Consider the following 27,716-nt stretch of genomic DNA (forward strand, 5'->3'; position numbering starts at 1 on the left):
TTAGTTCCAATTTCTGTCTTCTGCTGTTTTACCCTCCAGTCTCTGCAAACTATCTCTTCAGAAGTGATTTGAAGTGGGTCTCCTTCTTGGGGGGTTCACTTTCTATTATAAATAAGTCTATAAAAAATCTTTTGAAACAAATGCAATTTTGCCTTGAAGAGAACCCTTATGCTATGTCCTGTTGTATATTTACATATCTATAAACTCTTTTAGGGCTGGAACCTGTGCTGGATCTATGTCTTCGGAGCAGAACAATACACTGCTTCATAATCCATGAGCTGGAGCTAAACTGCCTGGGCTGGAATATTGGCTCTATACTTACTAGTCATGTAACATCTTAGGAAGTGGATTATAGAGAAGACTGAAATAAGATAATACAGTTAATAAACTTAAACCAGTGTCTCATTCACTGGGCACTCAGTAAATATCTGCATCAGTTACTCTTGGGTGGACCATTTGCTGTTGGTTTGCAGTGACCAGCTTCACAAATGACTGCATTTGCCATTCCAACCTGGGAAGAGGCTTTCAGTTACACTGGATGTGAGTAACCAGTTTCCTGATAACATAGAAAGATGAAGAATGGGTTTCAGATAAGTTTTTCCTTTATAAGATTGTAGTTCACATATCTGGACACTTAAATAAAGGAAACTTTTACTTAACCAGGCTTGAGAAAAGAGTGGAAAAGAGTTACAACAGTTTCATCTAAACAGTAACACAAGCCACAAACCCTTTTAAAGCTTCCTTTCCCATTACTAACCGCTTAACAATGAAGATTCACTGGGGGCTTCTTTCAATATTCAGACTAAAACAAGGCAAGTTTAAAAATTCTTTATTTGAATTTCAGAGAAAGAACAAGTATTTCATTATAAAGACTTGCTTCGAAGTATGAAATTGTTGTTATTTCTTTAGGTACTATAAACCAACATATACCATTCCCTCCCTCCCCTCCTTATTTGTAACATGTTCTTAAATTAGCATGGCTACAACCTTGGAAAGAAAATCCTGGTGAAACAGCACTCTAACACTCTCTCCTCAGGTTCTAATGGTTCTGTAAGTGAAGCACTGTTACCTCAATCACACTTGGCAACATGATGAGAACAGGAAACTAGTACCCTATTTCCCCCAAAATAAGACAGTGTCTTATTTTAAGGTGTGCTCCCAAAGATGCGCTAGGTCTTATTTTCAGGGGATGACTTATCGTTCCTGTAAGTAGGTCTTATTTTCGGAGGATGTCTTATTTTCGGGGAAACAGGGTATCTCTGAGGCTAGTAGTTTCCATCTAAAACTCCTTTTCCTCATCATCTCCTCTTTCCTGGTGACTGGCCTGGAAATTAGGGCTGAGTATGAGTTAACATGGTTTAATATACATCTGCTGTGAAAGTTAAACTGCTCATCTCTGGCTGTGATTAGCATACGGGGGTATATGCCCAGCCTGCTGGTTTATTTAACTAATGGTCGCCAACTTCACTGGGGACAACAGTGCGGTGTTTGTTGATCTTGGTAAATGATAAATTATGATTTATTTACTCCTTGGTTCTCAAGCCTAATGTAAGCCTTTTAGTGTAATAAATCCTTAATGCTTAAAGTTAGCAAACCAATATGTTGAAAATGGTGTCCACTATGTGACAGCAGTGGCTAGCCACGACATGATTCATACATAAGACTGAACTTCCTGATACCTTTGTCATTCTTTTTATAAATTCTACTGCACCTGACAGCTAACAACAGATATTAGAACTGCTAAAAGTTTTAGTCTTACTCAAAATAAACTTTTGTTTTAAGCTTATTTGTTAAAAATATAAGTTAATAGAACAAATTCTACTAGGGGAAAAAATGCATTTCTTTTATGTGCGTAGTTCTTTTTGGACTCTGGTAATGTCTTTAGGTAGTCGAGTAGTCTATTCCCCAAATAATTAAAAATCAATCACAAACCCTGTGGGTGGGGGAAAACAGGAATTTCCCCTTTCAATTGTTATTAGGGGTAGGGATGAAAAATTTTCATATTTCTTTCTCTTTCTTTTAGGCTTTATTCTTTTTAAGGTAAAAGTTATAATTGGTATTTATATTAGCAGCGGAGATTGTAATTTCTATAAATTAAAATGAGCCAGGACATTCTGGCAAGGAATATGGGATCCATAGGTGATAATGGGTGTCTATCAATTTTGGCCATAAGCAATCTTACTTGAATGGTTAATTTGTGTGAAATAGCCGATAGCATGAAAAGGCCTCAGTCTGCCAAAGGAAGCTGAGTCAGCCCGTCAGTATGCAGGGGATAGAAGGCTTTCATGCGCGGAAAGTTTCCATGAGGTCAGACTACAAGGGGCCATTGGATCAGACTCTGGCTCTTCAGGCTGTGAAAGCAAAAAGTGGTTACTTCTAATAAGTTGTTGAAATTGGAAGTCGCTTTGAAAGTTTTCAATGTGTTAGAAAGTCAAATACAAGTTTTTTCCTGTGATACATTCCTGTCAAGTTTCAGAACCTGAGCTTAGAAAAATGGCAAGAATAAAAAAAAATTAGTATGAAAGTGGTGAAGAGCTCGGGCGATCTCTCGCATTAATCACGCTAAATGCCACAGTGACAGGGTCTGGTCAGCATCTCCGCTGCTGTGACTACTGAGGATACACATCCACAAGGAAGGTTCAGGCCAGGGATTTAATTAGGACAATGTCTCTTTAAAGTGATAGAAAAATCAGTTTGAATCCCAAGTTCCTTGTCTTTTCCTAAATTCATTTGGAACATTCAAGAATGACTCATACCTCTTGTCTACTTCTTGTTAGCAAGGAAAGGCAAGGAAATGCCAGTTTCGTGCTGGAACTTTAGTCATTTAAAAATAAATTGGAAGATGCTCTGAGCTTTTACAATTATGAAGGATTTTTTATGTATGAGAACACAAACCCAGTAATCCAATGTAAAGTTCCTATACTACATGGATGGCAAACAATACATCTGTCTTTCATATTAACTCTTAACTTTGGAATTAGTTTACACTAACACTCTAATGAAGCTGTGACCCTGTGTTGCCAGTATGAGTTAACTCTAAGAGGTAAAAGCCTCTAACTCCTGACTCAATAGTTAACATGAGAAAACACCCACTTACTTTCATTAAACCTAAAAATTGGGGACTTTCAACAAGGCAGAAAGATGGTTCCCATCAGTCTCCACCATCACTTCCCAAGATTGTAGTGTTATGGGCCCAAAGGGCACAAAATCATCTAATAACAGGAAGACTTGCCTCCTCACGGGTTTACCTAATTTTATCACAAGTTTGCAAAGTCCCATTTCAAAACTTAATAAATTAAAAAAATATATATACATATCTCCCACAATTTCTGGCTGCAACCCCTAGAAGTTAATTCCATCTCCCTCCCCCTCAAGTAAGCCCAGATGCCCACTTAGTTTATTAATATGGCATAGCAATTTTCCACTTCCCAAAGGGCCCTGTGTTAGCTCACAAATATTAATAGAAACTAATTGTGCCCAGGGATTAATAGCTATACCAGCAATTTAAAAAGTAGACTATTTCTTTGCCTTTGTCAGTTGCCTTTCACTCATTTCCTGAAACTCTACCCTGAGGAGAATCCTATTCCCTCATCTCAAAGAGGTTAATTCAAGAACAGGTAATGACAAGGAGCTGAAGGGCCAGTGAGGGAAAAGAAAACGCAAGGCTCCTGACTGCTTGGGTACACCACTTCACCGGTACTCTTAGCTCCGTGGCTGGGGCTGCCAACCCTCCCAACATCTGACAGCTCTTTAGCTGTGACTCCCTCCTAAGTGTCACCTTTAAGAGAGCCATTACCGTTGGTGAACATGACATAGTTGAAGCCTTTACTCTGAGGATTTGCTAAAAGAAAAGCAGAAAAATCTGGGGATAGTGGGGTAAGGTTAAAGCAAAGTGCTTTTCAGTATCAACTAAAATGATGATATGGATTTTGCCCTTCATTCTGTTGCTAGGACATATCCCAGTGATTGATTTGTGAATGCTGAACCGTTCTTGCATTTTCTGGGATGAATCCCACTTGATCACAATGAATGATCTTTTTATTGTGCTGTAGTAAATTCAGTTTGGTAAGGAGTTTTAGATCTATGCTCATCAGAGATACTGGACTATAGTTTTCTTCTTGTGTTGCATATTGGTCTGGTTTTGGTATTAGAATGATACAGGTTTCATAGAATGAGTTTGGGAACCCTTCTTCCTTGATTTTTTGGAATAGTTTAGGTGGGATTGGTATTCTTCTTAAAAGGAAAGTGCTAAGAACAAGAAGTGCATGTGATGGGTCCTTCTTGTGTGAGTCAGTGCAAAGGAGAGGAGGGAGCTCCTGTCATCATCAATACACACACACTGTGTGTGTATCAGCAGAATGAGGGAGTTCCAGCAGAGTATCAGCAGCTGGGGGACAACTATGTAGCCACTGCCAACTGGCCATAATCACAGCCTCTTGTTGGTCTAATTCACATTACAGAGCGTGAGGAGCAGGTCAGGGGAAAATGCCCCATGAGAAGACTGCCCAGTAGCCCGATGATCTTCTAGGCATTTGCTTTCAGTTCCTTGGCACCCATTATAAGACTGGTCCCCAGGGAAAACGTTCTCGTCTGAAAATCACCCAGGCTAACCAAATCAGAGGGGAGAGATGCACACACCTAAAATGGTTTGTACTGTGGAAAAAGAAGAAAGGTTAACTAGCACTTTACAAATTCCAGATTTGTAGGTAATGGAAGAAGAGAGCCTTCCTTTACTGGCTTGGGCACAGAGGCACCTGTCCAGAGAGCTAAACATGTTGGTAAGTCTTTAAAATGTTCAAGAGTCAGGCCTAATTTCACAGGCAAAAAACTAACAGGCTGTATGTAATTCTTGAGAGTTGATGTAATTTCCCTTTCCCTATCTTGCTAGCAGTAAGAAAAATTGAGGGATATAGTGTGGAATGGAAAGGGGAGAAATAGGACATGGCAAGTCCAGAGGGGGTGAGAAGACATGTTTGTAGAATGAGTTCTATCAAGAAATTGAAAAGTGTTAGAGAAAGAGAGAGAGAGAAAGACCCGCTTTAGGAGTTGAAGGTACAACATGAGAGAGGAGGTCATCACCCTGAGTTTCACTTCTGTGAATTCATCAAATGAAACATAATTTGTCTACTATGGTGAAAAAAGTAGGCATAATACAGTAAAATATAAGCAAACACGGCCTTTTCTCTTTCTTTTTCTTATACAATGGAAGACAAAAGAGTTAATTCCTTCATTGTCTTTTCACTGAAGAGACGGAAAATTATTGCCATCTTATGGGATGCACTCCCTCAGCAAGAATCTACTCTGCTGAGTTGCCTGTCTGCACTGCTTTCAGGAATAAACACTTGTGAATTCTCAAGAGAAACAGCTGTCTTGCTTCAGTCTAGAGTCACCTCCGTGGTCCTCAGCTGAATTTGGTGTCATATTAACAGGTGATGTGTGATGGGGTGGGGACTCACAGTGAAAATGCTGGATCTGTCTTGTGGTCCCAGAAGACATGCCCTAGACTGTAAAGAGAAGCCTTACATATGTGTGCTAGTATCTGGTGGCCTAGAGCCCTCAATCGGTAACTGTAAGTTTTAAGTCTTAAACTATAATTGCATCAAACTTTCAATTTGAGAGCTATCTCTTTTTCTCAAAACTCTACCACCGACCCTTCCCTTCCATATCATTCTCCTAAATTTGCTACCCCCAAACAGTTATTCATTAAGGTATGAACCACAAATCCTAAGTAAAAATAAACTTTACCAACTGGGGGTTTTCCCTTTCCTCTAAAGCTCCAAATTGTTTCTTCTCTTTCTGGACTGTTTTTGGCTATTCGCTTTTGAAATCTGTCTTCTCAAATAGCACAATACTCAGAATGGTTTTGTATTAAGTGAATGAAAGATCCGATCAGTGGAAACCATCTAAGCATCTGTGTCCTGTACGGCTTTAAAAAAAATTCACTTTACTGCATCAACACATAAAATGGCAAAAAGGGGAGGTGGATCTTATTTGAAAAAAGGTGACTATTTAAACAGAAAACAAATACAAAGGGCATAGCCGTTTAGAGAGGTACAGAAAAAATCCACACTTGGTAACATGGGAGGATCCAGGGCTACATCTGCCACCGAAGACATGTTGTTCTCTTGTGTCTGAATTCCTGTGTTTTCCAAGTAGATGGTAAAATGCAGCAGCAGCCTTTTTCCCTCTCTCTCCCCTTGAATTCTAGCACAAGGCAGGTCTCTGCCTGGCACCAAGAAGGCAGATAAAGCAGCATTTCTCTCACCCGCTCTTCACCTTGGCAGGGCGCCACTCTTAGTTTTCCAATGTAGCTGCAGGTGCTATTGTAATGACTCGGGGATTGTGCTGACAACATGGGTTGTGTCTGTGGCTGCTGGAGGGGAACCAAAGAAGGTGTTGGTTTGATTCCTCTGCTGATCTCGGAGGTAGGGAGGAACTGATGAACTTTTGATGTGGAGGATCCTTGTGTCCATCACCTGACAGTCAATCTGCATCATCACTTCATAATCTTGCCCATTGATCACATTCTCTGCAGAGGAATATACACAAAGAATAAACATTCGACAGAAAGTGCATCTCTGCCTTAAGCTTCAGTCCCAGAAAGACATAAATGTCCTTTAAGGGTGTGAACCGGCAATGAACTTTCAAGGGTGCGGAAGAACTTTATCAGTCACTAAGCAGAGCTACAGCTTGGCTGGGTGCCAGGATGGACTGTCCTCTCCCCAGTTCTAGTTCCCAAGGAGCCTGCACTGACTCTTAAGAACTCAAGTGACTGCCAGAAGTAACACTACAAAGTATCTGTCCCAGACACAGCACGTCTTGTCTGATTTCCATGCAGGGTGTCACCATGATTGGAGCAACTGGAACAGGAGGGGTTTTTCACAGGGAGCACAGGGATGAATACACGGGAAGAAACAATCATCAGGAGAAGCAACATACCAGGTGAGTGGTAAGGAGACACATCTGACAATTATGCTAGTTCCCAGAAATCAGTAACACTTCCCCTCCATCTTGAGGCAATTTTCATTTCCAGAGTTCCTCATTGCCGGTATAAAGAGCAAGCACAGACAAAGATGGAATCGAAAGGAGCACTATAGAACCTGCAGGTAAACTACAGGGGATCTGCAGAGGGGAACAGGACAGCCCTGTGGAATCACCTTACCACATATGCGGTAACTCACTATCCTGAGTTTAAAATCTAGAGACACATACTGCTTCATTCTTCTTAAAAGGATGAAAACTATTTTAGGGAGAGGACTAAATTACTCCCTGATTTGTAATCGTGGGTGGTCATGTTCCAACTTGTAGTCAATGAAAGTTGTGCATAAAACTGATGAAAGATTATAAATAGATAATATTTTTCAAGCCCAGCTGAATAATCACAGCAATTCAGCTAGAAGATGTGTAAACTTGGAAGAATGCTGGGTAGTTAACGTAGCATCTGAGTTCGCACTTAACATCTGTGAGTCCAGAGCTGGGTGTGGGAATAAGGAAGAGACCGTGGTGACATAGTTCTGTACTGTCTTTCTATGATGACGATATGGAGCCAACCAGAGATATTTAAAATTAAACATGTGGCTTCTCTAGGACAAAGGATTGAATTCAAAAGTAGAATTCTTCTATTCCATTATTTTCCTTTTTACTTTGACATTCTGCATGCCAAGCATAAAACCAGAGAAAGAAAATCCAAAGGGTGACATGTGATAATCAGATTCCATTTTTGTATTTGGGAAAACTGAGCCGTGGAACTTGTCACTTGGGAAGCTAGAAAAGATTTTCAGCAACCATCTAGTACAATGGTTCTCAACCTTCCTAATGCCTCCTGATGCCATGACCCTTTAATACAGTTCCTCAGGTTGTGGTGATTCCCCAACCATAAAATTATTTTTGTTGCTACTTTGAAACTATAATTTTGCTACTGTTATGAACCGTAATGTAAATATCAGATATGCAGGATGTATTTTCATTGTTACAAAGGGGTCGCAACCCACAGGTTGAGATCTGCTGATCTAGTCTGAGCTGTCCTAAGTTAGTGTCAAACTTAGACTTTAGGGGTTTGTAAGTTCCTTAAAATTGTATGGGAAGTTTTATTTATTTAAGTGTGTGCATTCTTTTTGGAGAGGGGAGCCATCAGATTCTTAATGAGATCTGTGATCCCCCAAAAGTTAAAAATTACTAAACAGATCTAATAATTGATCAGTTCTATTCAAAATTCTATTTTGAATTCAATGGAAAATATCATTCCTCCACTTCTATTGGTCACTTACCTATTACAATGTTTAAAATAGTCTCCAATGACGATAAATTTCCCATTACAAGTCTTATAAATCTCTTCTGTTACAGTTGGAGCCAATTTCCCTCTTTCCCAGCCTTACGAGAGATGAAGAACAGCTGCTTGCTGCCATGTATTAACTAATTCTACCTATTCTTTAAGACCATTGTTATAGAAGCTTAACTCCAATTTTACAAGTCCTCTGGTTTTGCAATGACTATCGCATTATTTGCATATCTTTAGAGAATTAAATTTGAATGACTGTAAGTCAGCCAAAGTATCCTATCAAAGTATTTTCCAAAAAGGCGATGGAAGAAAAACGTCCTACTAAAAGGTTTGGAGTCATTTCATTCAGAACATGTGACTAAGTTCAGATTTCAAGGCGCCACACCAGCCATTTCCTTTTGGAACTCTAGTCCCTCTTGCCTCATTTCAGAAAAACTGGATTGTGTGTGTGTGTGTCTGTGTGCGCATGCACTATGGCATACAAGACCAAATAATGGAAAACACATGTATCAGAGACATGCAATACACATTACTAATTTTAACTGGTTTCCTGGATTAACTCAGAATCCAGATGACAGTTTAAGATCAAGACGAGGTTCTCTAATATAGCTCAAACCACCTGCACAAGTCATTAGTGCCGTGTGTCTGCTATGGTTTAAACTGATAACTGGAGTTCTTTAATACTTAAAATATCAAGAAGAGATGGAAAACCTAGGAATGTAAACTCAGGTTCTTTGAGGGAAATCTAAAACTGTGATCTAATTCCAAAACCTAGGAGTTCCTGGCCATGGTTGAAATGGCATCGTCACTTGAAGCCCAACCAGGAGGAGACTCAGGCTAGATTTGGTCTAGGTGGCCTTAAAATGGGTTTATTCTTCACTTCCTCTTCCAAAGGTAACAAGTTCTAGGCCAAGGAAATAATCAATATTGCCAGAAGAAGACTATCAGATAGAATATGAATGCCTGAAGCTGAACTCAGGAGGCCCGTCCTGAAGGACAAGTCAGTTACTTTACACTGGGAGTGCCAGGCCATTAGGAGACCAGCAAACCCATCACCTCTAAGGAACAGTTAAAGGGGCTACAGCAAAATTCTGCGGGACCTTATAAAATGGTTCTTTGGGTATTTTAGTCTTAACCCTCCTTGGGTAGTTAATGAGGCAGTCTCATCATTACCGATAAGGTTCTAATTATTTTAATTAAAGGAAGATCAATTGGGAAACAGCTCATGATAACTCTTCATCTCTGCAGGCCCCTCCTGGGCTTCTGGGCATCTGTGTACCCAGTGTGCATCCAGGAGCAGCAGAGAGGCTCCAAATCTCCTTTTAATAGTGGCAGATGAAGTTTCTGTTATCCTTTAAAGCTTTGAGTTCTATTAAAAAGTGACCATCCCTGGAAAGGACCACCTTTTGATTATTGCTTACAATTTGCCCCTCAGTGTGAATAAAAAGTATCAGCATAGGTTCTAACTGGGGAGATACCTGAAAACTCTAGGGGCTAGATGGGAAGGAGAAGGGCCTCTGAAGGAAAATGCAGGCAGGGGTGTGAGAGGCTGAGGACCGGCTGCGCCTGTTCGTTAAGGACCAGGTCTGCACTGCTAACGCGCAGGGCTCTAGAGAAGAGAAAGCATCCGTCACGGGTTTTCTGAGAAGAGGGAATGCGGTCAGCATTAGCTGAGGGGCTGAGAGAGCTGAGGTATGTAGAAAGACTGCTACACCATTTAAAATGTGTACTTAAAGAAAAAAAGAGCTTGACTATTTGGGAAAAATAGAACCAAAGGAACAGTATTGGAGTGAAAAACGTTAAAAGTTCGCCCTTTCTCTTTCATCAGCACACATTTGGGTACTGCACAAATGGGTATAAATCTTAGGTTCTGGGCCTTCTGAAATCAACAGAGATGAAACACTGATCTGAGTCAGGAAAAAGGCATAAAATATGATTACTTCAAATTCAAAATTAATCAGGCAAATGAAAAGGAAAAGAGAGAAATGGCTTCAAACATCAGCACTAAAATGTGGTTCTGAATGCCCAGAAGGGAAAGCCAGAAAAACTGTCTGGACATTGAAGGTGGAAAAACTCTAGGCAACGTGGAACTCTGAGTGGCCTGTAAACACACGATAACTGAAGTAAGTGCAGCCTGCCAAGAGGCTGTTAGCTGGCAGATGACTAACACACCAGCCAGAACACTGACCATAAACAGAAGTAAATATCCCCAAATTTTTACATACGTTTCATTTTAAAAAGCAACAAGATTTCACCAGTGCTTTGCAAAGAAGTATATAAAACAGATTTCTGCTCAGATACTAATCCTAACAAGACATAGCTTGCTCTGTGTAAGCTAGACTGATGATGGGCAGTGCTGTGCTATCTGTGCCTGAACCCAGGGGGTGTAGGGTGTGTGTGTGTGGGCCTGGCAGGCAGGTGAAGATCACCCATTCAGGGGCCAGAGACATCTGCAACCACAACACACAGAAAAGCAGGGGGGTGGGAATACAATAAGTAAGGAAGTAGTAAAATATCTCATTTCCACAGAGGATTCCAAGAACTTCCATAAGCTGACTCCACCATGCCACTCTTAACTCTGGTTTTCAACCTGAGTCCTGGTTTTGACCACCCCAACACGGCATGTGTGGCATCTCTGCTAGTATATTTTTTTACTCTAGTTGGCTCAAAACAAAGCAAAACAACAACAAAAAACTTTTCTGCTCTTTCCTACCCTGTTCAACTCTTAATGTTTTAAGGTCCACCTCTAAGAAACCTTGCATGAGAATGACAATATTGATCTTTTTCCTTATAACCAATTTATAAATATATAAACGTATAATGTTCATACTTATAGAAAAGAAGCTCCTTAAGAAAGACCTGGCAAAAATTGGGGTGGAATGAAACTGAGGCAGATGGTGGAGGGAGTAAAAGCAGAACCTCTCACTCATCAATGGGGAAGCACACTGAGTGAACGAGGACTAGTCATTCATGGAAACGGAAACACCGCGCGTGCTTCCCACTCCAAGTCTTTCTGGAGATGTAAGGTAGAAGATGCAGGGAGTGAAGAGCTCCTAGCCATGGCCATTTGTGCCCTTTGTGGAGAGCAATTAAAAATAGAGTTTCTCTGATAGGAGGGATTTAGGATGGAGAAAGGCAGGGAAGGGAGGAAGGGGGATATCACACGTTCAACTGTAACACAAACCAAAACTTAGTAACTATTATAATGGTGCCAAGGACACTAAGCAATGGGATTTACAGAGCTTACCTGGTCAAATGATCTAAAATGATGTCACAAAACAAGTGTGTAGACCTATACAGAATATATAAAATCTACCAACTGAGGCTGGGTGTGGCGGCTCACACTCTGGGAGGCTAAGGCAGGTGGACTACTTGAGATCATGAGTTTGAGACCAGCCTGAGCAAGAGCAAGACACCATCTCTACTAAAAATAGAAAAAATTAGCTGGGCATCAAGGCAGGGGCATGTAGACCCAGCTACTCAGGAGGCTGAGCTAAGAGGATTGCTTGAGCTCAGGAGTTTGAGGTTGCTGTGAGCATGACAATGCATGGCACTCTAGCCTGGGTGACAGAGTGAGACTTTGTCTATAAATAAATAAATAAAATGAAATAAAATCTACCAACCCTCAAGGGGCACTTCTAGCTGTCATGATGACTGAGGGATATTACAAGAATCCAGGGAGCAGGGGCAGGAATGTTGGTCATTCTGCAATGCACAGGAATAGTCACACACGACAATTGTCTTGTATCTCATACAACTCACATTGGTAAAAAAAAAAAAAAAAAAAACTTGATTATTGCTTTATTAGTCTAGAACTTCACTGTTTTACATTTAAAGTACTTTTATAGGGGTTTAAATTCATTCCTGCAATAAATTTCCAGGAATGAAACTAGTGAATAGTAACTTATTTCATTTATTTAACAAACTCTTAGTATTTCTTCATGATAAACGCTGTTCATCCAATTCTTACACCTTCCTAAGTCAAGGATTATTGTGCTCATCATCGCCACTTTGTAGATGAAGAAGTGAAACATGTAGGCATCAAGAGACTCGCTCTCAGCTGGCAAATGGCAGAGTAGAAGATTCAAACCTACAAAGTGTGGCCTCAGAATCCATTCTTATAACCATTCTGCTACGCTGGGGGTGTTGTCCTTTTCTGAACTCAACCAATAATTATTTCTCATTTCAGAAAATCACCTATGGCAAAGACACTGTTGGTATCTCAGTCACCTTCAGAACACACTGGGATCAGTCTGTATTTGTCGCACTCATAGGGATGGTGTGTGTCACTGCAAACCCCTGACTTGTTCACTTCTAGTGCAGTAGAAGCATTACAATATGTAATATATAATAGAATGTCTGAATATTATATATTAATTAATTCATCAAACATTTAATGAATTCTACCATGTGCCAGGCACGGGGGATACAGTAGTGAATAAAACACAAACAAACAAAACTTGTGCTTACAGAGCTTGTTTCTTTTTTTGAAAATTGTTTTAATTTTTTCAGGGTTCTCACTAAACAGCCCAGGATGGACTTGAACTCCTAGGCTCAAGTGATCCTCCTGGCTTGGCCTCCTGAGTAGCTGGGACTATAGGTATGAGCCATTGCATCTAAAGAGCTTAATTCTTATCAAAGTAGAGAGTGAGAGAGTAGAGAAGTGAAATAAGTAAAGTATATATTAACAGAATGTTGAATAAATACTATGGAGAAAAATGAAGCAGGGAAGGTGGTCAGGGAGTAAGGGTGTGGGGTGGGGTGGGAGAGCAGCTGCAGTATTAGATACCCCGTGAGGCTTCCCTGAGGACGTGACCTCCAAATCCAGACATCTGGAGGCAGTGCAGGAAGAGCTGCACACATGCCCAAGCTTCCAGGAGGACATGTCAGTGGAGAGGACTGGCAAGCAGCAGAAAATAGGGATGAGGACTGACACTCGGCAGGGGAAAACAAGGCAAGAAATCTGTGCAGTTGAGAGTTACCTGCAGACAAAAGATAGATGGAACCCTGGGACCACATGGTATCACTCCTGGGGAGAGAATTTTGGGAATGCCTGGATTGAGAAGGATAGGCATGGGGGAAAAGAGAAGTTCTGTAGTTCCATCAGATCCCAGGAGAGCACTTTTAACTGAGAAAGCAGTGTGTAACCTTTGTTCATTCAATAATTACATGATCACTGATTACAGACTGTGTAATGGCCAGGCAGTGTAACAAATTATTATTTTTTGAGGCAGAGTCTCACTTTGTTGCCCTGGGTAGAGTGCGGTGGTGTCACAGCCCACAGCAACCTCAAACTCTTGGGCTTAAGCAATTCTCTTGCCTCAGTCTCCCAAGTAGCTGGGACTACAAGTTCCTGCCACAATGCCCAGCTATTTTTTTATAGGCAGGGTCTCAGGTTGCCTGGCTCAGGTTGGTCTTGAACCTGTGAGCTCAGGCAATCTGATCACCTCAGCTTCCCAGAGTGCCAGGATTACAGGCATGAGCTACTATGCCCAGCCCTGTTACAGATTCTTACAACTTAGTACTTAGATTCTGTACTTAAGCTAGTCAGGGGTAGGGTTGTTTAAAGGAAAATGGACACTGCATCATGGATCCACAAAATAGTCAACATTCACTAAGTGGCTTAAACCATGAGCAATTACAGGAGAAAATGAAGTTTCTATCCTCATGTGGCTCATCCGAGAGCTGCAAAAGCAGAATTATATCTAAAACACTGGTAAAACATCAACCAAATGTACTTCCTCTGAGAAATCCTCTCTCATAACCAAAATTTGACCCCATGTCATGCCAGTTCTTTTCTTCCATAGCACCTGTCATAATGCATAATTAAACACTGGTTTATTTGCTTGTTTAAGTTGCTATGTCTGATCCCGTGAAGTCAGGCAGCACGTCTATTTTGCTCACCACCACATACCATAATGTACCCATAGTGCCTGGCAGCCAGCAAACAACGAGAAATACACAACACAACCTCCAGTGCTACGGAGTCTATCTTCTCATACTTGCTAGGTGTGCCATCCCAGAATAGTTACAGAAATGGTGGTAGCAAAGAATTTCTAATATCCTTAAAAACAATTTTAGGCAATACTGTTAAGACTTCTATCTGAAACACAGACAAGGTCATTTCTCTTCAACCTCAAGTTTATCTTTTGAATTCATAACCATCAGCAAGGGCTCTGTAAAAGGGAACCAGATGAAATTTATTCCCTGGGAAATTTGGTAGCCTACACCACAGGGGTGTAAGGTATATATTAGGTCAAGTTCCCACTTCCTCTCAAGTTTAGCTTCCTAGGGCTTTTGATACTCTCATAGCTAGGAATATTTCAGGAAATCTAGCTAATTCCACAACTGTCTAAGATTAATGGTAACAGATTTGCTTTCCTCTGGACCTGGCTACTTCCCTGAGAATGCTGCCCACACTGTGGGAGCTTTCTTCATTAGATCACAGAAAAAAGTAACATTTCATTGATCTCAAACAGCTCCTGAAACATCATTAAAAAGAATATTACTAAAACAGTTATTACTCATTTTCTTCTACTGCGTTTCTAGAGTACCAAATTAACATCTGATTGTGTAATTATAATTAGTGCCTCAAAAACAGAAAACAACTGAACTTTAGATGTGTGTAGCCACAAAGAGGTCCGTGAGAAGACTGGGTTGGAGTTAAAATTCACCCTGAAAGCTGAGTGAACTAGACCTGGAACTGGATTTATTGTCCTAAACAGTTTGGAGTTTTATCCCGGGATCACAGGCCAACACCAGGAATGGCCATTTGCTTTTTTGCTTCTTATAATTAAATCACTGGGACCAAGTACCATAAAATTGCACTTAATTTTAGCCAAAAAGGCTGAGAAGCAATAGTACGAGGACTATATTGTGTTACGATCTGAAATTTGAGGCCCCTAAAAACTGAACTGATGCTCAGAGGTCCTTCCCTATAACATCCACAACCCATGAAATAGCCACTCGCAATTACTACTATTAGGCTAAATAGAGCTCTTTCTTCCAAAAAAAACTTCGGCTTTTTAATTGCTTTTAAAATCAATGTATGGGAATTACGCATTCTTCACAGAGCATGAAAATGGTTTTCCCTGAAATATTTCTGTCCATTGTGTTGGGCAGAATCAGCTTCTAATCTGAAAATCACTAAATCAGAATTTAGAGGCTAGTATAACTTTTTATTCATAAGATGGAATCCTAAAGTATTTGGATGATTGTCACATGGTATCATGTATGTTCAGAAAAAGTTACTCAAAGACTAGAATAACTGTCAACAGGTTAAAATTAACAAGATCTGTCATTGCATTGCAATTTTACATCAAAATCCAATAAACCGAATCTTCTTATATATACAACCTTCTTATATATACAACCTAGTCTGTACAACCTTGAAGTCAACTGTGGTGTATAGTTTTGTTTTTTTAATAGGAGAGGTTGTCTCTCCCTGGTATGGTTTCTATATTGTTCCCACAAAACCTCATTTTGGGATTTGATGCCCAGTGTTGGAGGTGGGGCCAATTAGCAGATGAATGGGTCATGGAGGCAGATCTACCATGTATAGATGAGTGCCTTCCCTCAGGGTTGGGTGAGTTTTCAATTTATTAGTTCCCTCAGAGCTGGTTGTTAAAAGAAGTCTGGCACCTCCCCTCTATTTCTCCTGCTGCTTCTCTGCCATGTGATCTCTGCACATTGCAACTCCCTTTGCCTTCCACCTCAAGTGGAAACAGCCTGAGACCATCACCAAAATCCGATGCTAGGACCATGTTTTTTTGTATGAGCTAAACAAGCCTCTTTAAAAAAAAAAATAAATTACCCAGCCTCAGGTATTCTTTTATAGCAACACAAAATGGACTAAGACACTCCCCTACCACACCTGCTGAGGTAATAAAGCTTGCTGGAGGACCAGAAACAGGTGTGTGTGTGTGTGTGGGGGGGCCTACAAAACTCCTGAGGCCTTTCCAACCCATCCACTCCTGAAATGCAATTTGATTCAGACACATCCCTAGAAGTAATCAGACTAGAACATTGATTCCCTAAGGGCGGGCATTTTTATGTGTATGTTCACTGCTGAACCCCCAGTGCTTGGCACACAATACATTTGTATAAATGAATGACGTGGCCTTGGCTGTGCAGAAATGGCCCCACAGGATGCTGACTTAAAGAGGGTGGGAGTTTGGAAGTGCTCTCCTCTGCTAAATTCAGGGAACTGAGCTAAGCAAGAATCAGAGTAAGGCAGCTACCACAAGAGAGACAGGTTGTCCTACAGATACAGTTTTTAACTAGATAATTCCATCTCCTGGGAGTGAGATTAATGGTGGAACGCTAATTCGCCATTCTGAGTCTCATTCTCTCCATTGAAATCTCAGCAGGTCTCAGTCTGCATTAAACTTGGCTGCTTTTCAATCATATAATGTTCAGAAAAGCCTAATGTTTGAATACATTCATGTGTTTACTTCCTTCAGTTCTTTACAATTGATAGTTTTGTAGGCTTACATAAGTGAGACCAAGGAAATGGTCTTTGTAAAGGTGTCTGGATTTATAAATAGTTTTATTGCTCCATTTAAGCTCAGCAACATGTAGCCCTGTTTGCAGGCAAGTTTCATTAACAATAGGTAAGGCCATATATATTTTGAGAATCTGAGCTTGCTAATTAATCTCATCCTTAGATGAAGTCCAATTAAAATTATTAAGTCCTTTGAAATTTTACTTTTTAAAAATTTAAAAAAGTTTTCAATTTTATCTGGACATAAAAATCTTACCTGAGGCACTTATGCAGATACTACTCTCAGACAATACAATCATGGAAAATAAAGTAACTGACAACTACTGCCTTCTTTAGAGACTTCCTGTAAATGACTGACACTAACTTTCACATTTTCAATATTCACTTTATGCTTGCAGATGAAGTAATTAGAAAATACTAATTCTGGAAAAGATGGAAAAATGGACTTTCCCCCTTGCTACTATAAGAAACCAATCTAGACAAGTTGTCTATAAAGAACTAAGGAAGCAATCTCTGCATTAAATAATAAGTGCTGGAGACGGGAGGCTGAGGCAAGAGAATCACCTAAGCCCAGGAGTTGGAGGTTGCTGTGAGCTGTGTGAGGCCACGGCACTCTACCGAGGGCCATAAAGTGAGACTCTGTCTCTACAAAAAAAAAAAAAAAGAAATAAGTGCTGGAGAACTTATGATTGAATACCTAGTGGGGGTCACTATCGGGTATAATTAAGGCATTCTCTGCCATGAGCCAAAAAAATTGAGGAACCCACTGTCTTTTTTATTTTTTTTAACCCTGTTCCCCTTTTCTCAGCATCTTAAAAGAAATGGCTTAAAGACTGAAAATTTTTGCTTTCCATAATATAAAGTAACTTAGAAAATACTACTCTGCACATTAGTAGTTTTCCCATTCTATGAATTCCAATATGCTACTATATAAGTTCATAAATAGTACCACTTATGAATTTTTTGAAAAAAAAATGAAGATTTTTGAATTATTGTAAATTGGGATATAGAAAAGGCATCTCTTGCTATGGTGATGTTATTATTCTAAGCCATAAAATATAATTTATCTTTTTAGCAGGTGACAAAGACTCCCTAACCCAACTCTAATCAGTCTCCTTTGAACCTTCTGCTCATCCAGGCCTGACCTTGGGCTTCCCTCTCTATACTTATAGAATCCAGGCTGAGCAAGAATCTTGCCAACAAGATTAATGAAAATCCTCTACCCTTGGTCTCTGACCGCCCTTGATATGTAATCACCCTGGCCTGCCCTCAGCAAGAATTCTGGTGAGTCAGTCTAGCAAGAATCCTCCCTTCCCCCTGATATCTCCACTTAGTAATTTTCCATTTACTGACCCCTACCCTGCTCCTTGGTTATAAATTCCCATTTGTCCTTATTGGAGCCAGATTCAAGCTCAGTCTTTCTCCCTCACTGTAAGACTCCATGGCGCTGGTCCCTGTATCTACTGTTATGCCTTCCCTTGAATAAAGTCTTCCTTACCATCATCGACAAGTGTCATCAATAATTTTTTATTTAACACAAGGAAGTCACTGCTCTCAATCTTCTATTTCTTTCCCAAGATGAAAGCAGTATTTACAAATCTACTGTGTGAATCCTGGGACTATATATAACTCTGTTGGCAAGAAGCCTAATGGTATTTTAGAAAACTTAAAAAGTGAACTAACTATAAAATGCTCTGATCAATATATGTCATATCTGACTTGTTAAGGAGAGAATAAGAACAGAAAGTGAAGGATAACACCCAGGGAGGAAAGCCTCTTGCTTTTTTGTTTTACAAATTAAATTCATAAAATCCAGAGTTTTTGTTTGTTTTTCAGGATAAGACCTGCCACATTGAAAATCATAAATAGTGAATAAAAAGTGAGCATAATGGAGTAAATACTACATTCCAGTGTTCCATTTAGCTGTGAAGATGACAAACACTGCTGAAAACCCCAAACTAGGCCTGCTCCATCCCCCAGGCCCTTGTGGAATGTATGCAACAAGACCTCTGAGAATAGCTTAGAGACCAAATTCCCAGAGATTTCTAGTGGTAACTATCGGACTCAAACCATGAGCAGATTTTTTAGCAAGGATGTCATTTTGATTTTTTGAACTCTGCAGAGTTTCTCATGCTCTCTTATGGAAGACTTCCTAATAGGAGGCACTGATACAGCAAAAACATTATCTTTCTGGAGGATCCACAGTTGTCTCCTAGGAGTGAATAAGAATCTTCCCCAGGCTCCTCCTAACACATTCAGTCCCATTTGTTAAAGACCCTGCAAGTCTGAAGTGAGAACCCCATAGGTTCTTACGTAAATACTAAGGTGGAGACACAGGAAATGTGCTCATAAAAAGCTGGTGGTGGAGGGCTCAAGGTCCCAAGGTGGTATCAGAATAGGAACTGTTTTCAGATAAGATTCCTAACCAAAATCCTAATACTTCATTTTATATGGAATCAGAAAAAACCTCGAATAGCCAAGACATTACTCAGAAATAAAAACAAAGCAGGAGGAATCACGCTACCAGACCTCAGACTATACTATAAATCGATAGTGATCAAAACAGCATGGTACTGGCACAAAAACAGAGAAGTAGATGTCTGGAACAGAATAGAGAACCAAGAGATGAATCCAGCTACTTACCATTATTTGATCTTTGACAAGCCAATTAAAAACATTCAGTGGGGAAAAGATTCCCTATTTAACAAATGGTGCTGGGTGAACTGGCTGGCAACCTGTAGATGACTGAAACTGGACCCACACCTTTCACCATTAACTAAGATAGACTCTCACTGGATTAAAGATTTAAACTTAAGACATGAAACTATAAAAATACTAGAAGAGAGTGCTGGGAAAACCCTTGAAAAATCGGTCTAGGAGAGTATTTTATGAGGAGGACCCCCCGGGCAATTGAAATAGCTTCAAAAATACACTACTGGGACCTGATCAAACTAAAAAGCTTCTGCACAGCCAAGAACACACTAAGTAAAGCAAGCAAACAGCCCTCAGAATGGGAGAAGATATTTGCAGGTTATGTCTCGACAAAGGTTTAATAACCATAATCCACAGAGAACTCAAATGTATAAGCAAGAAAAGAACAAGTGGGTGGCGCCTGTGGCTCAGTGAGTAGGGCGCCAGCCCCATATGCCGAGGGTGGTGGGTTCAAACCCAGCCCCGGCCAAACTGCAACAACAACAAAAAAAAATAGCCAGGCGTTGTGGCGGGCACCTGTAGTCCCAGCTGCTTGGGAGGCTGAGGCAAGAGAATCGCGTAAGCCCAAGAGTTAGAGGTTGCTGTGAGCTGAATGACGTCATGGCACTCTACCAGAGGGCGGTACAGTGAGACTCTGTCTCTACAAAAAAAAAAAAAAAAAAGAACGATACCCTGTTTCTAAAAAGAAAATAAAAAATTAAAAAAAAAAAAAAAAAAAGAAAAGAACAAGTGATCCCATTGCAGGCTGGGCAAGGGACTTGAAGAGAAACTTTTCTGAAGAAGACAGGCGCACAGCCTAAAGACATATGAAAAAATGATCATCATCTTTAATCATCAGAGAAATGCAAATCAAAACTACTTTGAGATATCATCTAACTCCAATAAGATTAGCCCATATCACAAAATCCCAAGACCAGAGATGTTGGCATGGATGTGGAGAAAAGGAAACACTTCTACACTGCTGGTGGGAATGTAAATTAATACATTCCTTTTGGAAAGATGTTTGGAGAACACTTAGAGATCTAAAAATAGATCTGCCATTCAATCCTATAATTCCTCTACTAGGTATATAGCCAGAAGACCAAAAATCACATCATAACAAAGATATTTGTCCCAGAATATTTATTGCAGCCCAATTTATAATTGCTAAGTCATGGAAAAAGCCCAAGTGCCCATCGATCCATGAATGGATTAATAAATTATGGTATATGTACACCATGGAATATTATGCAGCCTTAAAGAAAGATGGAGACTTTACCTCTTTCATTTTACATGGATGGAGCTGGAACATATTCTTCTTAGTAAAGTATCTCAAGAATGGAAGAAAAAGTATCCAATGTACTCAGCCCTACTATGAAACTAATTTATGGGTTTCACATGAAAGCTATAACCCAGTTACAACCTAAGAATAGAGGGAAGAGGGAGAGGGAGGGGAGGGAGGGGGGTGATGGGCAGAGGGAAGGAGATTGGTGGGATTACACCTGCGGTGCATCTTACAAGGGTACATGTGAAACTTAGTAAATGTAGAATATAAATGTCTTAACACAATGACTAAGAAAATGCCAGGAAGGCTATGTTAACCAGTGTGATGAAAATGTGTCAAACGGTCTATAAAACCAGTGTATGGTGCCCCATGATCGCATTAATGTACCCAGCTATGATTTAATAATAATAATAATAATAAAAGATTTCTAACCAAAATCCTGATTATTTGTGATCATTCATAAAACCAGCATATATATTCCACTCCAAATACTTACATAACACGGTTTTATCTTTAAGCTGTTTACAATCAAGCTGATAGGCAAAATACATATGGGAAAAAAATAGTAATAACTTCATAAGTCAATGCAAAAGATATAAGACAATGTAATAGTATGACAATATCTAATAGAAATTAGCATTAGATATTAACAATATCTAACAGAAATTTAATCCTTGTTGTTAGGATCCTATTTATAGTTCTGTTGTAAAGGATAAATATGTGTATTTTTATATATATACAGACGCATATATACATATATAGAGAGAGACAGAGTCTCACTCTGTCACCCTGGGTAGAGTACCCTGGCATCATAACTCACCTCAAGAAGTTGAGGTCAGCAACTGCAAACTCTTGGGTTTGAGCAACCCTCTTGCCTCAGCTTCTCGAGTAGCTGTAACTACATGCACCACTATGCCCAGCTACTTTTTCTATTTCTGGTAGAGACAAGATCTCATTCTTGCTCAGGCTGGTTTCAAACTCCTGAGCTCAAGCAATCCATCCACCTCGGCCTTCCAGAGTGTTAGGATTACACGCATGAGCCACCATGCCTGGCCAAGGATAATTATATTAACAGTATCTCACAGTAAAAAATTATTCAAGAGTAAATACAGCAAGGATGGGATAGCTTTTTGGAAACCGCAAGACTTATTTGTGAAGTCCAAATACATTATGTGGTATAGTAACAGATAATGGTTATAATAAATTAAGGAAACTTCTATCCAGACAAAGAAATGAACAGAACTGCTTTTAACCCTAAAACAGATAAAGGGAAAAAAGTAATTCCTTCTGGAGCAAATGGGAATGAAGTTAAGGGAAGGTGACCAAGGGTGGTGCTGTCTTGTTTTACTTTGTTTTCAAATAAAAGTTTTGGTTTAAATTACTGATCAAATCTCAGCTTCCTGTAAGTAAGTTGTCATTCTGACTTTCTCGAACTTGTTTTATCTTGCTGTGGTTTGCGGGTTCACTTTGCTATAAGCCAGTGTTCAGTACCTACCTCGAGTGAGAATTATAAACCTTACTGAGTTGTGCGTTTAACAACCAAGTTTGTGAAGGCGCTTGGAGAGCTGCCTCCTGCCCTAAAGGACATGCACAGCACCTGCATTTTACTCTCTATAGAGGGAATTTTTACCAAGGAAATGACCTGAGCTGAGATACAGTGCCAAACATTGCATTTGACCTTTGCCAAAACTTCTGAAGAGTTGGACAACCAACTGACTTATTGCAGCACTACTTTTTAGGTCTGACAACCATGTGCATGACCTTCATTCAGAGAGGCAAAGAATGCAAGGTCATGTTGTAGACATTGCTGTTACTGGTTTAGTTCCCTGTCCTTATGTGGCTCTGCCTTCTGGTTTCTCTACCCCTGGATAACTCTGAGCAGGTGGCAGCTGGAGGCTTGCAGCATGAAATCAGAGAAATGCATGAGCTCTTTTGCATACCTGCTATGCCTACAATGTAGCACAGTGAGACAAAAAGCCTACATTTTGCACAGTTGTAGGGGAGAAAATCAAACATGCTACTATGATAAAAGGGAAGTTAGGGAAATATCAATGCATAGTTCACCTACAGAATAAACTGCGCATTTGTATGCACAACATTGAGCTTAAAAAGAAAACTGGGCATTTCATCCATTTTTGTAACGGATAAGTTAAAGCTGTGTGGGGATTTGAAATGACACAACCTTCATTTTAGATGTTAGGAATCTGAGGCCCAGAAATACCTGGGCTTCTTTTAAGTTCTGTAATTTACTCTCATTAGTCCTGCTGCGTGGAGACAGTCCAAAGAAAGGGTTTGTCTACATCCCTCATGATATAATAATTGATGAAATAATTGTTTTAAAAGTGAAAATTACATAAAAATATTGATAATTAACTGAGTTTTATTTCATGACATTACTTACAACTTTTCCTGGGTTTTGGCCCCATGAGGCTCCAAGCTACAGCATGGAATGTGGGGGTCACAGGGCCAGTGTCAGCTTTAGCTCTGATACTGCTGGATCATGTCATTCTAGGAAAAATCACTTGGCCTCTTTAATCTTCTACTTTCTATTTTTATTCATCCAATATTTACTGATGCCTACTTTGGGCCAAGCCTATCCTAGTGCTACAGTTGAGAAGTGTACAAAACAGACTAAATCCTTACATTTTGTAAGGCCTGCTCACTGGCCTTTAGATCTGCATCTGTGATTTCCACTACTGAGGCAGAGGGGGCAGACAGGAAACAAGTGAATACACTATGATCGAAAATAATAAAGACTAAGGACAAAACTAAAGCATGGAAGGTGGATAGGAAATGTTAGGTGTTGGATGGAACTTTGGGAAGAGTCATCTGGGAAGGGCTGAGCAGCGAGATGAAAACAGGTGACTTTTTGGCCACGCCCTGACAGAACTGACAGCACTAGTCATGCAGGTGTCTGGGAAAGAGCACTACAGGCAGAGGGAACAGCGGGCAGAAAGGTCCTGAGGCAAAACCATGTCCTTGGCATCTGCCGAGCAGTAAGGAGACCAGTGTGACTGCGGCAGAGAATAAAGGGAAGAGGAGGAGGAGGAGATGAAGCCAGGGAGGGAAGCTGGGGACCAACTCCTTCCAGGTTGCACGAATTTGGCCTTTTACTCTAGTTAGACGGGAAGCAAATGGAGAGTCTGAGGGGCAGTGTCATGACTGACTTATGTTTTAATAAGATCACTCTGACTAGCAGTTTGCTTATTTATTTCAAAGGACATGATAACCACTCAAATTTCCAAAGTTTGTAAGGATTAAATATTTGTGGAGGGCCTTCAGGATGTCAAGTCAGTGATTATTATACGGAGTCAGAATAGAATAGTGGAATCACAGATGCAGATCTAAAGGCCAGTGAGCAGGGTAACATGAGCTATTAATACTTAACCTGCAGTGCGTGATTACAAGGGTTAAATGTAACAATGTCAAGTGCACCTTTCAATACAGCAAGAACTGAAAGGTGCCCCTGAGTTCTGGAGCACAGAGAAGAGCCCTGGGAAATGACAATCCTGGGGTCTAGCCCCAGCCTTCTACTGCCCCATGGTACAAACAGCAAACCAACTGAATTCTCCATAGTTTGTTCATTTTCTCCATGTCTCTAATGAGTGGGGGTTATGACAACAGCTGTTCTCAGTACACTGTACCCCACAGTGAGGTAAGGGTTAAGGAGTTAATACCTGCAGCAACGCTGTACAGCAGGAGCTCCTGAAGAGTGTTTCTGCTCTTTACGCAAGTGTGACTAAGGCTTCTATTAAAGAGACAGTGAAAGAATCCAGAGAAAGCTGCTGCCCTGGAAACAATGTGAGATTTATCCGTTTATCTTGAGCACATTACCCAGACTCTTTCAAGTTCTATGATTTAGTACACAGAGAAAGGAGAAAAAGAGGAGGAGGGGGAGGAGAAGTAGGAAAAAGAGGAAGGAGAAGGATGAAGTGGTGGCAGGGATGATGAAGAGGATGAAGAAAACGTAGGAGCAGATCTCTATCACACAGTGGGATAGCTCCAGAGAGGATAATTTGGCAAGGATTAAAAATTTCTTTTAAGTCCTCATTTAGTGCTAGAAAGCACTAGAAAATCTGGCAAGTTTCCTATCTCTCTTTTATTTTTAAGCCAAGTTATCTTAATCAGCTCCTTGTAACTTAGTATTTCTCACCAGAATCCTTGACATCTCTTCTTTCGGGGCTTCTTTGGGTGAAACCCCGGGGCCCTTCCTGAGTGAAAACCACTGCGCTGTGGCACCGCCTGTGTGGCTCACCCCGAGTCTCTCCAGGAGCTCGGCTAATGGCTGATCACTGAGTCGGTGTAACTCAGAAAATGCAGGCTATACACTTTCTTAAAAGAACCTTTTTTTTTTTTAATTTAGAAAAAGCAAGACTTTAAAGCAGTGAAGGCAAGTCACAGCCCAGCCAATTTCTTCCACAGTGACTTGTTACTTTTACAGCAGTAACTAGTGTAACTCAGGTAGTCAAAATACCACCAAATACATGTCCTGGCCCAGTGTGATTCCCAAAACAATATAAAATTCCTAGACAAAAGACCTGCGTGGGGATTTTCCACTTGCCCCCCCGCCCAGCGATTTGATGCCTTTGCTTCCTTTCCTATTCCTTTCTATCTAATAAATTCTATCTTGTCACTGATCTTTGTGGTCTGTGGGTTCATTCTTCGAGAATCTCCGAGACCAAGGACCTACTGTAGAAAGAAATTCTGGCAGCAGAATGATCTTACTCCTTCGGAAACAAGGCATTTACATCATGCTAAGTGCCATGAAAACATATTTGTTTTTTCCATAAGTATGTGAAAAATACAGAGAAAAAAGAAATCCCCAAGCTTAAGAACAAGGAGAAAAGCGATTAGAAGGGAACCTAGAAGCAGCAGAAACACCCAGATCATAACTCCTGTGAAAGATACTTAGAGCTGAACATATATTCCTGAGAGTCATGGGGCTTTACATAGAGGGTGTTGGCCATATAGTCTTTAAAGGGCCTTTGGGAAAGCATGTGGTATGGCCAGCAGAAGCTCTGCCAACACCACTTGGAAACCTCTATGAATGGAAGCAATCTCAAAGCAAGAGCACACGGATGTTTGTCACTTTGAGGCAATCACTCCTTCCCCCAGCAGAGCCCCTCCTATGTCAGTGTTTTTATTCCCGATACAAATTTTCTTGCTACTTCTTTGGCATTTACTACCCTTTTCAAACTTCTTTATTGAGTTTTGGTTATAAAGTAGCTTTGTTAAAGGAAAATGGAAGAAGGTAGCAAAAATGTTTGGCATTACAAATTAAGAGGAAAGATCTTATTTGGAGGAACATTTGTGTAGCTTTACTCATGTCCAAGGTGGTCTTACTGCTGGGCAGCTCACCACAGTTGACTCATATTCGAAGAAGACCTCATGTGAAATAGAAGCACCTGCTTGCGTAGCTTTTGCTTTGTGTAGGGTACACAATGAAACACATACTTGGCTTCAACCATGTGTCCTAATTAAAATTTTCCTTTTCCTTTTTTTTGTTTTGAGACAGAGTCTCACTATGTTGCCCTTGGTAGAGTGCCATGGTGTCGGAGCTCACAGCAATCTCAAACTCTTGGGCTTAAGCGATTCTCTTGCCTCAGCCTCCCAAGTAGCTGGGGCTTCAGGCACCCACCACAACGCCCAGCCATCTTTTTGTTGCAGTTGTCATTGCTGTTTAGCTGGCCTGGGCCGGGTTTGAACCCACCTGCCTTGGTGCATGTGGCCAGTGCCGTAATCACTGTGCTATGGGTGCCAAGCCTAAAATTTCTTTATAGAGCAACATATGTTATCCTCACAACAGCTGAAGACAAACTAGTCACCAGCACTTGCCCACTGGCTTGATCTGGGCTTAGTCTCCAGATCCATGCAATGTCTCATGTAATTTTCAAGTGGCTCTTTTACCTCTATGGGTTTTGCATTAGCCTCTAGGCTACTCCTTAATACAAAGGCCTGTATTAAAAGTTAAATCTTTACTTTTCCATGTAATGATAACAGTTGATATCATAGTCTCAATTGTGGACCTGTCAGGTCCAACACAAAAGCCAGTCATAATCAAATTTTCACTAACATCCCTTTTTGTAACTGCATTCACTCACTTGATAATTCTGGCACTTATTTTCATGATAGGATCAACTGAATTAAACCTGAGACTGCCAAATTCATTAGTTTAGAGGACTATAAGTTTTTTTTTTTTGGGGGGGGGGGAGATAGAGCCTTAAGCTATCGCCCTGGGTAGAGTGCTGTTCGCATCACAGCTCACAGCAACCTCAAACTCCTGGGCCCAAGCGATTCTCTTGCCTCAGCCTCCGAGTAGCTGGGACTATAGGCCCCTGCCACAACACCCAGCTACTTTTTTTTTTTTTTTTGTTGTAGTTGTCATTCTTTGGCAGGCCCGGGCTAGATTTGAACCTACCAGCTCTGGTATATGTGGCTGGTTCCTTAGCCACTTGAGCTATAGGCGCCACCCCAGGACTAGCAGATTCTTTACCAGACTGACCTACTTACCTACAATAACACCTCTATGAGCTTTGAGATGTCTTCACCACAAATGAGTGAAGAAAAATATGTATGAAGAAAACCACACATACATTGCAGAAAATACAAAAACTAGAATGACTTCTACAAAAATGACTATAAAAAATGCCTAGGTTTTGGTGGGCTACAGAGTCAGGCGGGGGGCAGGGAGTAACCCAAATCATACACATTAGCACTGAATGCTGATATGAGCTCTAGAAAATCCATGAGACTTCTTTACCCTAAGGCAGAAGCAGAAAGAGTAGTGTGTGAACTCATAGAAAATACAAAGAAAACTGAACACCAGTTTAGGAAAGGATGATCCAGTACATTCCTTATAATAGGTAAACAGAAAGGCTAATAGCACATGTTTCCAATTTAATCTCACAGAGAAATACCTCCCTGTGGTAAACAGAGATGATCACAGAGTAACCCTGGAA

The 27,716-nt window shown here is 40.4% G+C and overlaps 1 protein-coding gene and 1 long non-coding RNA gene across 3 annotated transcripts in view; one reads left to right on the forward strand and one right to left on the reverse strand.

Moving 5' to 3' along the window:
• LOC128597680 (uncharacterized) overlaps positions 1–18,259 on the forward strand; it is a 28,882-nt gene extending 10,623 nt beyond the window's left edge. Inside the window, exons 2-4 of one of the 2 annotated variants that reach the window (XR_008383312.1) lie at positions 6,839–6,942; positions 7,034–7,106; positions 17,954–18,259. This is a non-coding gene — a long non-coding RNA (uncharacterized LOC128597680). Of the gene's footprint in view, positions 1–6,838; positions 6,943–7,033; positions 7,107–8,343; positions 8,651–17,953 lie in introns of those variants that run through there. The other variant, XR_008383313.1, reaches the window with a different exon arrangement.
• Positions 814–27,716, reverse strand: part of ATF6 (activating transcription factor 6) — a 181,118-nt gene continuing 154,215 nt past the window's right edge. Inside the window, exon 16 of the mRNA XM_053608161.1 lies at positions 814–6,529. Within this exon, the coding sequence (XP_053464136.1) occupies positions 6,321–6,529 (209 nt within the window). The 3' untranslated portion in view covers positions 814–6,320. The remainder of the gene's footprint in view (positions 6,530–27,716) is intronic.

Source organism: Nycticebus coucang, chromosome 10 (genome assembly GCF_027406575.1).
Source record: "Nycticebus coucang isolate mNycCou1 chromosome 10, mNycCou1.pri, whole genome shotgun sequence".
Classification (NCBI taxonomy): Eukaryota; Metazoa; Chordata; class Mammalia; order Primates; family Lorisidae; genus Nycticebus; species Nycticebus coucang.